This window comes from Episyrphus balteatus, chromosome 3, assembly GCF_945859705.1.
Source record: "Episyrphus balteatus chromosome 3, idEpiBalt1.1, whole genome shotgun sequence".
In the NCBI taxonomy this organism is placed as follows: Eukaryota; Metazoa; Arthropoda; class Insecta; order Diptera; family Syrphidae; genus Episyrphus; species Episyrphus balteatus.
The window spans coordinates 44,367,573-44,383,800 of record NC_079136.1 but is presented as its reverse complement, the minus strand read 5'-3'; the positions used below and the strand labels follow the sequence as shown (position 1 = coordinate 44,383,800).

At 30.3% G+C, this 16,228-nt stretch overlaps 3 protein-coding genes across 3 annotated transcripts; 2 read left to right on the top strand and 1 right to left on the bottom strand.

Annotated features, from left to right (window-relative positions):
* The first annotated feature begins 227 nt into the window (after positions 1 to 227).
* LOC129914967 (uncharacterized) lies at positions 228 to 4,467 on the top strand. Its single transcript, XM_055994420.1, has 4 exons — positions 228 to 435; positions 528 to 649; positions 3,542 to 3,673; positions 3,759 to 4,467. Exons 1-4 carry the CDS (start codon positions 400 to 402, stop codon positions 4,465 to 4,467), a joined length of 999 nt encoding a protein of 332 aa, XP_055850395.1. The 5' UTR covers positions 228 to 399.
* A 5,626-nt stretch (positions 4,468 to 10,093) lies between these two features.
* Positions 10,094 to 10,504, bottom strand: LOC129915840 (mitochondrial import receptor subunit TOM7 homolog). Its single transcript, XM_055995532.1, has 2 exons — positions 10,270 to 10,504; positions 10,094 to 10,209 (listed from the first exon to the last, which is right to left on the bottom strand). Exons 1-2 carry the CDS (start codon positions 10,367 to 10,369, stop codon positions 10,145 to 10,147), a joined length of 165 nt encoding a protein of 54 aa, XP_055851507.1. The 5' UTR covers positions 10,370 to 10,504; the 3' UTR covers positions 10,094 to 10,144.
* Positions 10,505 to 12,396: 1,892 nt separating this feature from the next.
* Positions 12,397 to 13,858, top strand: LOC129915837 (uncharacterized). Its single transcript, XM_055995529.1, has one exon. The coding sequence runs from the start codon at positions 12,828 to 12,830 to the stop codon at positions 13,485 to 13,487; it is 660 nt and encodes a 219-aa protein (XP_055851504.1). The 5' UTR covers positions 12,397 to 12,827; the 3' UTR covers positions 13,488 to 13,858.
* The last annotated feature ends 2,370 nt before the right edge of the window (positions 13,859 to 16,228 follow it).

Genomic DNA, 16,228 nt, shown 5'->3' with positions numbered 1-16,228 from the left:
TGTGGCAGCGGGCGCTTGATGCGCCAATGCCATGCATCGTCACAGAGTATACGCTAGTGACTCTTTTGCCCATCCAGGTGTGCAAAAGTTTGTTCCCAATTTTGTGTTAACCGGCAAAAACAGATACGCGCCGTGCATCGCATCACAAAATTCACAACCACAAGTTGTCATCTCGCTGTTAACATGAAAATGCATTAGGCAGTCAGTCTCAGTTAGTGTCAGCTAGCGTTATGTCAAATTTGCTTGGTTTCAGCTGCAACGCTTAACATTGTACTACGTATATTTTCGGGACATAGAGCAATTAGCGGTTTAAATGTGGTGCATTTATTAGTGTGAAAAGTGAGAAGGAGTATAACTGGATGGTGTTTTAGTAGTGTGAATATATAGGGTTAACGTATAATGAAACTTTCTGAAGTCCTTCAGGCTATTCGATTGGTGAGCAGGATATTATAAGAGCTATATATTGTGACTATAGTTTTGACGGATGGAATTTTGTGTATAATCTAAAGAATTTCATTGTAAATTAGATAAAAACAGGCAATCACGGAACAAGCTTTCAAAAGTATCAACCATCTGTGACGGAAATGATTTCGGGTGGAATAAGTCATCATCAGTCACCGTATGGACATCATCTCTATTTGAGTCCGCAGTAAGTGCAATTGTTTTGTTTTCAGTCTTGATTTTTGTATTATAAGCGTGGGATTATACAATATAGCTACATACCTAAATTCGATTAAAGGTAAAGATTGTTCCTATGATTTTTTTAACTATGATAAGGAAATGATGAATTAATTGAACGTATAGGGTATTTTATTGTTTAGTGTGTTTGTTTCGATAGAAATACGACATACAACAATTTTGAACATTCAAAGCTCTAAAACTAATATTTTTTTTTAATTTTCATCAAATACTTATCCGTGCAACAAAATAGTCGCACAAACTTGCTCTTAGGGTTAAAGTTGTTAAAATGTTAGAGAATTAGAAATTTAAAAAATTTATATGAAAACAAAAAAAAAACAAAAAAATCGTCAATTGAGCTCCAAAACAAGTATGTAGTAGAGATGTTGCGAATATTCGCATCCGCACCCGCAAATGCGGAACATCCACATGAATTGGGACATCCGTCTCCGCATCCATAATAATCAATGCGGATTTTCGCGCGGATGCGGATGCGACAAGAAAGAAGTTGGGTGACTGATTTTTTTAGGCAAAACACAGAAAAAATGCAAAAGTCTTAATTTGATAGCCCGTTTTCACTAAAACCCAAATTAGATAATTTCGCAAATTATCTCATTTCGAATTTCAAATTTTAGCATTTGGAATTCGAACTGACCTAATTTGCGAAATTATCAAATTTGTTGTGAAAACGGGCTATTAATAGAGATTTTTCTTTCCGAAAAAAAGGGCCAGTGCTAGTGAAGTCTTTAATTTCTACCCACTCCAAAAAGCAGTTTTCCTAGGGAACAGTTATTTAGTATCGCGGCCTTAATTAACCAACTTCTGTGTAAACGACTTGATGCAGAGAAGGTGGCAGTATTACTTTTTACTAAGTCCAATGCACCTCTTTTTAATTTCTCTCACTAAACACAAATAATAAAAATGTTATTTATAACTGTATCATTATTTTAATTCATTTATATACATTTTTATATAAGATCATAAATATCTGCATCCGCATCTGCAGATGTTAACTTTCAAAAATCCACATCCGCAACATCCCGCATCCGCATCTTAATAAAACAAATCAAACTACATGATTTGTTTTATCAAGATGCATTTTTAGAAAAAAAAATTCAAAATCGTTATAGACAATTTTTTGAAAAAAAAGTTTTAAAACAAAATTGGTATGCCATTTTGTAGAAACCACAAATCAACATCTAAAACCAAAATAAAAAAAAAAAAACAATGTCCCGTTTTCGAAGATTTGAAAACTTGTTTATTCCAAAATAACTTTTTCAAAATTTTATTTCTGTTTTATAATAAAATTATACAAATGCTTTTGTATAAATAATTTCGTTGAATTAAAATTACTTGTTTGGCAGAAAATCAGATTAGAAAAAAACAAAAACGGTTATATAGCAGACACCGTAAATAATTATTTTCGAAAAAAAATTTTTTCATCAGAAGATAAATCTTGTCTAAAAACTAACATTTAAATTTTTTAACAAAATCTTTATAGCCGTTTTTGAGAAAATTGAACTTTTCCGAAATAAGTACATCACAGGTACAGTTTTTTTGGTCCAAATAAATTAATTCCAAAGTTGTGTACCTTTTTTTAGCATAAAACACTAGAGTGGTCCTCAACATAAAATTAATGAAGATATCCGCTCAATCGTCACAAAAAAAAAAAAAATTCTTTTATTTCTTACAGATTTTTATCTATGTAGGTATATCCCTTACTCATCCTGTATCAAAGTGAAATTCTTGTACTTTGCGTCTGATATTTGGATTATTCCAATATATGTATCTCCTTTATTGTTCTAATTTTGCACAATTATACTAAAACTTATTCTTAGTAATATTTCGTTGCAAGATATTATTAAAAACTGTTATATTCTTGAATCACAAAAAAAAAGTAGAAAAGAAAATTCATTTTTTTAGTACCATTTACGTTTATTACACTTTTTTCTAGATTTCTCAAAAACGGCTCAACCAATTTTTTGCAAATTTCGTTAACGCCTTTAAATGCAATGTTTAAATAATGTTGCAACAAAAAATTTTCATAAATTAGTGTTAAATTTTCTTGTGCAAAAAATCAGATTACTATTTATTTTTACAAGGAAATTAAAACACTTATGAAAATTTTTAGTACGCAACATTATTTAAAAATTGCATATAAATGTGTTGACGTAATTTTGCAAAAAAGCTGAGCCAAATAATCAAACTTTTAAGTATGCAGACATATTCTATCTATTTTTCAAAAACACAAAACTGCTCACAACATTCTGCCGTCTTCCGATTTTTTTTTTTTTTTTTTTTTTTTTTTTTTTCGGAAATTTAACTCACATTATTTAAGCTTTGGTCAGATCAATTATTCCTAACATTAGTATCTCTTATCAGACTACAGGTTTTTTATATGATCTTTCAATATTTGAACCACAACTAATTTTGAATCAAATCAACGTATTCTATTGATCTCTAAAAAAAATATTGTTTTTTAGTACATTTCGTAGTATATGTACTTCCTACTTACCTTAAGGAACCATTTTAGTCTATCTTTTTCTTGTAAATAGCTTTTTTTATTTAGTTCTGCACATTAAAATAAGATATTTTAAACTGCAATTAATTCAATTTTAGTGATTTGCTTATGAAACGAAAGAGTTGAGGCACGAACTTGAGTTTTAGTATGCGTATTTACTTCTACCTTAAATCCACTCTATAACAACTTGCATGTCCCAAAATTCATTGAATTAAGAATTTTCTTATTTGTTACAAAATTTTATACTTTTATAATAATAACCTTCCATAGTCAAATAAATCTCAATGAGTGATTTTTATCAAATGCTACCATTTATTTAAAATTATTAACTCTCTATTTCAGCTATGGTAATCGAGGATCAATTCACGCTGTTCCATCTGTCACTCATATTATAAAACACGTTGGTACTGGCACAAGTGCAAGTGGAGCTTATGGAGGAGGCCAACATGGCTACCATCATACATCCGGTTATGGGTATGTTACAAAATCATTTAATACTCAATAATAAATTGTTTTTTTTTTTTTTATTTAATTTTTATTTCATAACCTTCTTCTAAAGTGGTCATGTGGGTGTTTCTAGTGGTGGTCATGGGGGCGGCGCACCAGCAGGTTATGACTACCATCCCCCAACGGGACATCATGTACCAGTAGCCGAAACCATTGAACCAGTTTATACAACAGGAAAATCTGGAAAAACCGGTGGATCATCGACCATTACAGCCCTAACCCTACTCTCATTTCTATTTTTCCTTAACATTCTCCAAGGATGTCTGAAAGAACACATGGACACGATGAATCCAACAGTCATGGTAATGACAGCCGGAGTCGCCCGAACCAGGAACAGTAAATTAGCGGAAATGAATTCCAGAGAGCAACAAAATTCCATTTCACATGTTTTGCCTCAGCCTGTGCAGCAAAATTTGAATCGAGGTGAACCCTATCCTGATGCCTCGACCAATGTAGACAACCAAACACCATTTAATGGAGGCGGCGGCAGTGGCAGCAATACGAAAATTGAATATAGCAACAGACCTGACCCCGAACCAGAATACTATCCAGCTTATGTAAATCGAACATTGACACTGGCTGCTAATAATTATCAGGACCGATACCATTACCCATACCGTCATTATCAACGTCTACCCTTACCCTCTCCATCATCACCATCATCCTCATCATCACAATCTTCGTTCTCTTCCGGTTCCAATTCACCAAGTAGTAATTACTATTCAGAGACAATGGACCCTTACTACACAAGAATAAATTGACTTTATATGCTATAGAAACTTCACAGAATTAAGGACCAAAATGTGTGTGTGTATGGGTTCCTTGCTACTTAATTTATTTGTTTGTTTTAGTGCCAATTTTTCAACAGTCAGATAAACCTCAGTTAGAGCTTATTCCTAGGAATAAAAGTTTTTTTTATATCGACATTTGTTCTTCTGATAGTCTAACTGACGATTGAAAAATCAGGGCTTAATAAAATGTGTTTCAAGAAGTTAGATGTTCTCAATCTCTAAGAAAAGTTGACACTTTTCTTAATTATTGATTAAATATTAATTTTACCTAAGCAAAATTCTTGTCAATGTCGTCGGTGTTTTGGCATAAATCTCTTGAGTATCTTTCTGGGGCATGTAAGATTAGGTGCAAAAAGCATTTTGTGTCAAAGCTTCTTAGTGTTTTTCTTTAATAATTTGTGCGAAGTTAGCTTTAATGATTAACTATAAGATTGACAAAAATAGAAATTTATTTTGGGCTCGAAAATGTATCCCTTTGAAGATAAGTTATTTGGAGTTTTGCGTTTTGGTCCAAATAATACGAAAGAATTTTATTGTTATATTCACGTGAACTTAGACAACATGAACTCCATAACTTACTTCTTCACATGATTTTCAAAATAATGTCCTTGATGCTATAAGCACATTGACCACATTAAAATTTCACAAATGAATTCCTTTAGTAAACTCCTTTTTCAAGCACCAGAAATAAAGAAAAAAATAAAGACAAAATGATAAAAGATTTGGCGACTAAAGTCTACACCCTCTTATGGAGAAGTCAAGACATGGTTCATATCCTTAAAACAAAAACAGAAAAAACTTAAACTTAACTCAGTCGGATAATAGATAGCTATAGAAGTTAGTTCGCAACAGTCGATGAAATGGAAAAAAAATTCAAATTGTCGATCGTTAAGGAGACTATAATGGTTAGAAATTCAAATAAAAACAAAAAAACAAGAGACGTCTAGGAACGTCCATCGTTAAATAAGTGGGCAAAAACAAAAATTGCAGAAAATACATTTTTGGCAAAGCAAAATGCAATGGCAATAAAAGTCATGCGACAAATCAAATCGAGAAACAAAAACTTTTAATAAATTCACGACCGCACACATTACCACAACATCACAGCGTGGTATAGATAGAGTGCGTCGTTATATTTTATTGGAGGGTGAAGATTTTCTTAAGAAGGTGACTACATTTCTTGAAGATGTTTTTTTCTGTTGGTCAGAGAAGTTTGAATACAAAAGTGTGTTTTTTTATACATCTATATAATAAAAATGAAATGTTTTTAGCAGATAAAAATACAGGAAAATAGTAGTTAAAAATATTCAAGGCTTTAAAAAAAACTTTAGGATTACAACTTTTCATGATGATCGATAATAAATGAATATAATTTTTTTGTATTGTATGTATTGCTAAGTTGAAATTACATTTAGGCTGACAGTATTTTGTTTAATCTTATCCATAAGTTTTCAATGGAAAACTTACTAAGGCAAAACCAATAATTGTTCTAGTTTCAAAATCAAATACTCATAAAGATCTTAGATGTCTAAGCGTGAAAAATGTTACACATACGCCACAGTGAATCAATTGGCTAAAATAATATTTTTCAATTTTCCGATTTTTTTTGAAATGAAATACATGCAAAGGAGAATGTTGAGTTTCGTCCCATATCCGTGTAACATAAATAGTGGCCTGATGTGTATATCACTGCAAAGGTTTTGATGATTGTAGATATTTTTTTGTGTCCATAAAGCCTGTATATGGTGCAGGAAAAGGTCTATAGTGCTGAATTAAAGATTCATAAAACCGCAGTCTGTTAAATTTATGTTAAAAATTATGTTAGTTTTTTTTTTTTTAATGGCAATTCGTATGTTATTTTCAAGAATTTTCTAGTTGAAAAATGAAAACAAAATTTTAAAATTTCAGTCTGAATAAGTTTCAATATAAACTACTTGGAACTTGTCTGATAATAATTGTTTTAAATAATCAATTTAATTTCTAAGTTTTCAAAGAAAAAAGTTACCAGTCGAGGGCCCACAGCCACAGGGGAAACTTCAACTGTGTCGATAGCAAAATTATCTGCCCAAGAATTTGAATTTGTTTCCTTTTAACACTCAATAATAAAAGCAGAATAAACCCCATAAACATTTCGAGTAGCTCAAATGTTGCCAGAAAATCCTTCAAAATGTGCACGAGGTCAAAACTGTGCTCAATTATATTTTATGCTAGATTATGCCCACTTAATCGAAGCTGTAAATAAGTAGAGTTTTTGATTTTTTTCTTTAGCATTTTTGATTTTTCGTCAGTAAATGCCTTATGCAAGACAGTGATAAGTGAAGTACCACCTATACCTAGCAAAAACCAAAAATTAATTTTTTTGCAAAGCAATAGGTACCTACCCTAAAAATATTTACCTTTTAATTAAAATAAATTGTGTAATCACTGCTATTTTCGTATGCACCACTGCATAGAGTGCATATGTATGATCTGTATTTGTCAAAATCATGAAGATGGAAAATTTGATATCCAGGCATTTTTTTTTAAATCAAAACAACATTTAATTAAAGATTTTTTCGCATTCACCAATTAAAATAATATAGCCATGCATCTATGAACATATACGTTTCCGTTAGAAAAGCTTTTATTTCTTTTTACATCATCAAGTATCTATACCCAAAAAAAAGCCTTCCCGTACATGTTCATATGAAAATAAACTGGGGTTTAATAAAAAGAACAAAAAATTAATACTCATTAACGTGTTTTTTTGACTTAAATGATATGAAAGTGTAAAAAAACAACTTAAAAAACGAAGAAAGTTGTGTTTGATGCAAAATTGTGGAGAAATGGTTGTCCGCAGAAAAAAAAGTTTTGAGACAAACTTAAATTGCAATAAATTCTAGATTGGTTGCAAAAAAAATCTTTCAAATCAAACGTAGTTTGGTAAAGATAAGGCCAGTTAAAGGACAAAAGAGAAAAAATCATAAAAACCGTGGTAACTCCAAAACGGGGCGAAAACGAGAAAATTACCTCTTAAGTTTTTCGACTTAAAATGACCTCAGAAATCCATGGTTTTCATTTTATTATCAATTCACACCTATTTTTATGGATAAATATATTAAATGTATGTCAAAAGTTAATTTTAGTTTCATTTATAAGTGCCATACATCAATTAACCGTCATTCCGGGATCGCTTGTTTTTGGGGTATATTTTTAGATTCAAATTTTATCTTGTGACATCCTTTTTTACTTTGTGACATAAATAATATTAAGTATTTCGGACATGCATGAAAAGCATTTTTTTGTAGAAATTGGTTTCTGAAGCAAGAAATAAAGTTATATTTGATTTATTAAAGACCTAATGCCTTAATATAATGATACATCATTCACATTGATACTAAACTTCTGCTCAAAATTAACGCACACTTTTTTCTTCTTTAGATATAGCCCATCATCTTATTTCAAATGGCTTTAAAATTCTTTGGTGTATTTTTTTGTGTTTACTTATTGTTTAGCAAGTCGATAAAATGCTAAACTGCAAAAGTATTATCAACCAAAAAAAAGATGAACCAATTTTATGGATACAAGGTCTGAAAACTGATTTTAAAATAATTTTTGTTGTTTAAGAAAAATTTTTTTTTTAAATGGAAGCAGGTGACAGTTCTTTCCAATAATTTTATGCAATACTTGGTATTGTCTTCTCTAGTGCGCATATGATAACTTGGAGTCTTCTGTTCATTCCACGAATTAGCTTTTGAAGGTTTTGTTGTAACTCTTCTTTCACTGCAGTTTTCAGTTGATCAAGATTGCTTGGAGGTGGACTTCGGTCGCGAATGCATTTCTGCGACACTTCGTAGACGTCTTCTATTGAATTTAAATCCAAACTTCTGTGTGGTAAATCCAAAGTTGGCATATTTAGATTTTGAAGATATTCTCAAATCACTCTAGCATGCATTATCTTGCATCAGACTAAACTGTGGACAAAATCTAGAGGTAATTGGAAGCGCATGCTGTTCGAGGATATCAGCCAAGTATCTTTGGGTACTTAACGTATGTCTAGGAGAGCTCAATAACTCCGTACGTGTTGTAAAGCTGATTTTACTCAATAAAAATGTATGACTCTTCTCAAAAAGATTCGCGGGTTGACAGACAGCCTTCAGCAAATCTCTCCCCAAAACTTCCAACAAACATTTTTTTCCATACCTTGAAAATAAGATCACTCCTGTCTCATTTGAGAAATTTATCATGATACTGTGACATAAAGTAAAAGGACTTTTCATAAAAATTAATAGGATATCCTATATGTGCGTTTTCTAGTAGGTACTAATTTTGGTGATTTGCGGTAAATTGAAAAATAAACATTTTTGAGCCGACAACTTATGGCTACAGCGAACATTTGATCATGAAATTTTTCTCATAAAACAAAGTTGATTTTTTAAAAATTCTGTCCTCGAAATTCCCACCTTCATGATTTTGACCGGTATGCTGTTTAAGTTTCTTAATGTAGCAATATTCATCAGCCACCCTGTAGAACCTTAATAACTTAATAGTACCCCAGTTCGGTTGTGCAATGTCAATAGTTACAAAATCCATTTCACTCCATAAGGAAATCAGAATTTTGTTTAAATTCACAATTTGTGTATCCAGAAATTATGATTTGTAACGAAATTACCCTTATTTTAATGAATTTGATCATTGTTGAACTTAACTTGTAAGTTTTTTACTACCTACATTAAGTATTCTCAAATTCAAAAGAAAGGCATTACCACCTATTTTCACTAGAGCCCAAATGAGTTAGTTTCGCAAATTATATCATTTCGAATGTCAAATCGTATAGAGAAAAATTTAATTTGAAATTTAAACTGACCTAATTTATGAAATTATCTCATTAAACAGGCTATTAAATTGACTGCCCCACTTATAGAAAATTAGTATTTATGTAGGTACTAATTAGTTTATTTACTAATAAGTTGTGAATTGTGATATTACGATAATTGGACAAGTTAATTTTTTAAAAATTTCACCGGAAACACAATTTCTAAACAGAGGCAACCGTTCCGAATGCGAACTAGCAAATGTAACACTAGGTTTCAGAAGGCCAAATTCTAAACAATTTAATTTTAAAAAGCTTTTGTGTATACACCTGATTTGTGTATTTATGCTGATTGGATTGAGTCTTAACTACAATAAGTTCTGAGCAAATTAGTGAAGTTGTTCACTTTATTCGGTTTTATGAATTCATTTACAAGGTTAATGAATTTGAAAAATTTCAATAAAAAATGTTATATAGAAACCTGATTATCAATCAGTAAAAAGCCAAGAAAACCAATTAACATTAAGTAAACATATCTTTAAAATACCACTTATGGATTGCTACAATTTTCCAAAATCTTAAAGCTGGATAAGAATTTCAAACAGGAAACTTATATTGCATCACAATATAAGGATTTTTAAAAATTTCTTAAGAAAGTTATTCAATATTAGACTCTTAATCTTTTCAATAATATCCTTCAAACTGATTCATTCAGTTTCCTTCAAAATATTGATTATTCTAATCAAAGTTAGCACAACACAGAAGACCGCGAAGAATACAAAAAGAGAAAAAAACAAAATCTCATAACATTTTTGTAGGATTTATTTTTGTTTAACACTAAAGATAATTTTAAGTTTACTGCCAGAGAAGACTTAAAATTGAAAGCGGGGGCATGCCAGGTTCAGCTCCTTTTCGGAAACCTTAAATGAAAAAAATAGGTAAAGTTTTCTTATCTATGACTGCTTCCACAAAATTCTTACCTAAATAGAGAACCATTGGAATGAATCCCCAATGGAATACTGTTTTGGTGACATCGAAAACAGATTCTAAACGTTCCTTAGCTCCTGGCGAAAGACCCATTATTCAAGAAATGCAAATTATTTCTTCTTAAATACAAGAAATTAACGAAATATAAATTTTCTACTCCAAAACACGAGTTGTGATTTGACGTCTGAAAAATTATTTTTGATAAAAGTGACAGTTGATATACTAGAAACGAAATGGAAATAGAATGACAGAAGATTTAGTACTAACATGAAGTTGGTTGTAGTTGAAATAAATGACACCGTTCAGGAAGAATGTTGTTACCATCTCGATTAAGGCACAGATTACACCTATCTGAAAGTGAAAATTTTACATTCCTTTCATTTTATGTAGTCATTAGTCCCGTTCCATTGGAGGTGGTAGTGGTAGTTTACTCATGAGTAGATCTAGTACTAGAATTAACACATTATCTTCTACTTGAGGAGATAGGAATGTGTAGTTGTTGTACTAGACTTCTACTCACGAGTAAACTACCACCTCCAATGAAACAGGGCTATTAGGTCTGTTTTTTATTACAACCGGTCTTAACTGGACAACAAATAATGCAGTCGTGGCTGAGCAATTTACAAATGTTATATTATAATATATGTACAACTGGCCCTAAATTTTTGTTGTTTCTGGCTGTTTTCCGAACATTCAATATACAGTGCTGCCAAGTTTTCAGGTTGAGCCCGAGGCGTTTGACCCTTTATAAGAATGTTCTTAGAAGGTCTATAAGAAACTTAAACGAAGCTTTACCGAAGCTCTACCAAAGCTTTTAAATTTCACACCTAGCTTCGGAAAGGCTTGTATAGCTCTTTAATACATGTCTTATCGAAATTAAAAAAAAAAAAAAAAACAACTACAAAAACTAAAAACAATTTTCTTTTTTCATTGGTTTTAAATCACAAATTTTATCTTCTAATCTGAAATTATATATAACATTCCATTAGTTTTTGGTAGGTATATCTATTAATAATAATTTCAAAAGTATTTTTTTTTTACCACACCCAGGAATCGAACTTCGTATCTGCTTGTTGATAGTCCACCACTCTGACTCTACCCACTCGGCCATCCTAGTTAATTCTAATGAAATCAAAAACTTAATTAGTTCAAAAAACAGAAATGTCAAAACAAAAAAATGTCCGACCTAAATTATTCAATGTCAAAACCAAAAAGTGTCCGAGCTAGATTATTCAATATCAAAACCAAAAATCAAATACAAAACTTGGTAATTTCTGTAAAGCTTCTATAAATTCATTAACCAAGCTCATCCGAAAAACAAGCTTTCTGCGGAAGTTTTTTTTTAACATTATTTATTAGATGTTGTCTTAGAGGATATAATAGAGTGCTTGTGCTCTTAGTTCCGTGAAGCTTTTATAGAGGGCTCTAGTTTCTTTAAGTTTTTCGATGAGTGCATGCCTCCATTTTATTTTCATTTGATGCCTGTCATCAACAAGCGTGTGTATTTACAGCTTCGGAACTGGACTCAGACTGAAAAACGAAGGCAGCGACCCCTATCCATACATATGGCGTTACAATGTATTAGGTATAGGAAGAAGCAAACAAGTTAGAACTTCAATTTACAAAAGCTGTTGTGTTAAGGCTTAACTACATTCACCTATTTTTGAAAAAGTACAAAAGTGAAAATATTTTTTTTCTCGCTAGCGCAAGTTTTTGTTAAGAAAGAGTTTATAAATTGATTTTTTAACTAAAAAATAAGCTTTATGCATCATCGCTTAATTTTCTAGCCCGAAAAGCCATACAAAAATGCGTTTGAAAATTTTCACTTTTGTACTTTTTCACTTTTTGAGCCAATGTAGTTAAGGCTTTAGTTGGGATAAAGGTAACCTTCCGAGTTTCAATATTATTTTAAATTTGCATTGTGTCAAAAACGGAGACCTATCTCTGTAACATAGTAAACCGGCAGTTTGTTTTAATTAATAAAATGTCATTTGAAAAAATTATTTATTGAAAATAATAAATTTTCGGAAAATGGTTAAAAATTGTTTAAAAAAACCTAATTGTGTGCGTAGTTTATCCATTTTGGAATAAACCCTACGAAATCCTTAGTTATAACGATTTTCCGAAAAGTGACCGGAAACTGGAGACGATCGAAAATAGGCAACTCTACCCTATACGGCGAAAAATTAAATGGCACAATTCTTGCTATTCAGTGAAAGTAGTTCCTTAAAAAAAATCAATTAGAAATTTTTAAGTGTGTTAAGTGCCTTAAAAATCTGCTGCGTCAAATAAATTTGCTGAATGCTGCCCATTTAGTACAAGTTGTCAACTAGACGTGTCCTTGACATTTTGTGTTTTTAGAACACAATTTTTTTTTTCATAAATAAATAGAAAAAAATATTATTTATTTTAACAATTATTTATTTTTAATCTCTTTATAAATTAAAATTCTTAGAAAAAATTGTCTATATTTATAAATGAAGTAAGAAATAAAATATTTAAACAAAAAACTATTCAATTAACCCTTTCCTTCGCAGCAAATTTCCCAAAAATGTCATCGTCAGTTCATCAAATTGGATCTTTGTGCGAAGATTGCCTACAATTTGGCTTAACAAACTATCTAAAACCTTTCTACATCAATTTAGATGAACAAATTATCAAATGTGAAAGTTCCCAATGTATGTTTCCTTATCTACGAAAATCTATAATAACTGATTTAACCAATTCCAAACCATCAGAAAACTCAGTCTTTTTGGATGAATTCTTTGAGCAAAGCTTACAACAAATCAATGAAGTACCCGCCAAATCGGAAATACTCAAATGTCACACAAAAGTTGAAAAAGATCCAACAGATCCATTTGATTTCTCTGCCATATTCATGGATCATCCAATAAAAACCGAAATCAAAGAGAAACCTTTGATTGTTGTTAAACAAGAACAAATTGTTCCGCCTCCAGTTTTTGTATTGGAATCGAAAGTTATAAAGAATTCATGGAAGACTCAAGATTCTAAGCCAGTTATTAAAACAGTAATGCCTCAAAAATCTAGAATTTCTAGATGTTTGTCAGACGTTAAGTCAAATTCAAAATTATTGAATGGCAAAAGAAAAGCCGTCGGTGAAAGAATCGAACCAGTTCTTGTGGTCGAACCGCACAGTGGCAAGTCTATGAGACCATTAGATTTGATTAAACGTTATATTAAGAATAAATGAATCTAGGGAAACATAAAATGTAGAAAAGGAGAGATTTAAATTTTTTTTAAAGACTGATTTTCTAGAATTCTTGATAATTTAGCTGGAAAATGAAAAATATGCTAAGAGGAAGAAGAAACCTCGCTGAGGTTTCTTCTTTCTCTTAACAACTCGGTAATTTTATAAACTTAATTTGGCTTAGAAGCTCAAAAACTTCGATAGCAACATTTAATTTTAGGTAACATAGTTTTTTTTAATAGATTTTAAATTAATTATAATAATTTATAAGTAATTAGTTTTTTTTAAATTGATGTATAAGTAGTCTTTGTAATAAATTAGTGTTATAAATAAATGTAATTATAATTTAATTGAAAGTTACAATGTTGATTGTATGTATATATTATTTTTCAAAATTTGAATCCACTTTTTTTCTCTTTTTTTTACCTTTGACCCCTTATAACGAACCAAACGCACGGAAAAGGTTCACAAAACATATTTGTGAACCACTCCAATAAAAACCTGTAAGCCAAAAATCAGGCCCCTATTTCATAAAACTATGTACAAGACTAATAATTATTTGTGAATTTACTTGTAGCTTGTAAATTATCAGCTTTCTGTTTCATAAGGAATTCGAATAGGCTAATAACTGCAAGTATTGTAGACTTGTAACTACAAGCCAATTTCTTATAAGAGAAGAAAGACTAATAAAGAAAAATATGGAATCTAATTTTGGGTCATTTGCTCTTTGAATTTGCTTTATAGATAAGGTTATATAAGTTAAATGATCAAGCATTATCGGTAGGAAGGATTCATCTTGGTGCCATTAATTTTTAGTTTTTTGCCAAAATTACTTAAGAACAATGCACATTTCCATGTAACCTAACTATGGAGACTACAAGACTTTTGGGCATCTGACACATACAATTTAAAGATCTTTCCAAAAAATACCAATATCTAATTTTATAAATGCAATGAATTAACGAATAATTTGAACTAAATTTCGATAGTTTCATTAGTTTTTGAGTTACGTTGCACGGCGCGGAAAAAATGCGTTTCGACAAAAATGCGTTTGAATTTTTCATTACCTACTGCATTAGATTTGGAGAGCATGGATTTGAAGACTATCTAGGAACTTTTGATGCTTCATAAAACGCTAAGACCATTGAAAATATTTTTTTAGATGGTAAAGAATTTTTTAAACAAAAAGTGCAAAAAGTTCCCGAGGGATTTCCGACCCATAACGCTGAAAAATAATGAAGATTAAGGGCGCTTTCATAAATGCATGGTTGCGCAAGTCTGACGAATGCAAAGCTTTCATTAATGCAAATGACAAATGTCAGGTGTTCATAAATGTAAAACGCAAATATTTGCAGCGCAAATGTGCAAATGAAAAAATTCTCATGCGCAATGAATTTAAACTTAATGAAAGAAGGAACATGACGTAAAAGATGATACAGCTTTTCTTTGTTTCTCAATTCTGTCACAATATTAATTGGAAATTCAAAGTTTAAGTCAAAATAACAAAAATAGCCGTGAATTTCTTGAATATAATAAGTTTGTAAATATTGACAGAAATGTTTAAAAAAAAGTTTTTTTTTCTTAAAGAATGGAATTAAGATAATAATATTGTTAATTTTGGAGAAGAGGCTGAATTGCAACTTAAAAATTTTCACAAATGACGCAAATCAGAAAAAGTGTTCATAAATTCAAAGTAAAATACATGCGCAAATAGTTTTTCTGACATTAGTCTGATACAAAAAATAGAAAACTAATTTTTGTAAACCCCCCCGAAATTTTTTTCTGCGTTCGCCCCTGCAAAATAAGATTAATGAATAGATGCGCGTTTTAGAATTTTGTCTCAAATAGGTCTTTAGTTGTTAATGGTTTCAAAAATGCAAATAATTTGTTTTTATTTATATTATTTGTACGATAAATCTTTATATTTCTTTGTATGCATTTAAGAATTTTGGGTTATTTATTTGTTTTAATAACCGAAAACCTGCTAGCGCTAGCTTATTTGTTTAGAATGGATAGATTTATAATGTTCTGATATTTTTTTTTTTTAAATTTTTAATTTTAAGAAATTTTAATAAATTGATTTTTAGATGAATTTAAATTTAAAATAATGTTTATAATTTGCTTAAAACTGAAGATGAGTAGAATTCTCGAAAACGTTTGTTAATAAATAAACAACATTATATGCGTATAAGAAAATATTCTTTATATATCATTTAATTATGTATTTTTTTTTTAATTTATAGTCCAAGGTACAAGTTTTCTGTTGACAATAAATCAACTTATTTAAATCTTTGGTCTTTTTTCAGACAATTTGCGTAACAAGCTTTTTAAGGTCTGATATACCTAATAAATTAATTTATTCATATTTTTGTGACTTTTTGTTTAGTTCAGGCCCGTAGCCAGAGTTGAATTTAAGGTAGGGCAACGGTATAACCAGGTAGGGCATTGGTAATCTTTTAAATTTTTTTTTCTCAGTTAAAATTGACAACGCTAGGATTTTTGTAATTGCTGAACGAAGGTCGAAAAAATTAGGGGTAGGTATTCACATTGCAAAATTTTATTTTTCTAATACTACAATTACAAATAGACAAATTTTGCACAATTGTATTAACCAAATTAAAATTCATACATTCTTATTTGATATTTTTAAAAAATTACTTTAATTTTTTTAAATTTAAGAAATTTGTATAAATTGATTTTTATGTAAATTTAAAATAATATTTATAATTTGCTTAAACCTGAGA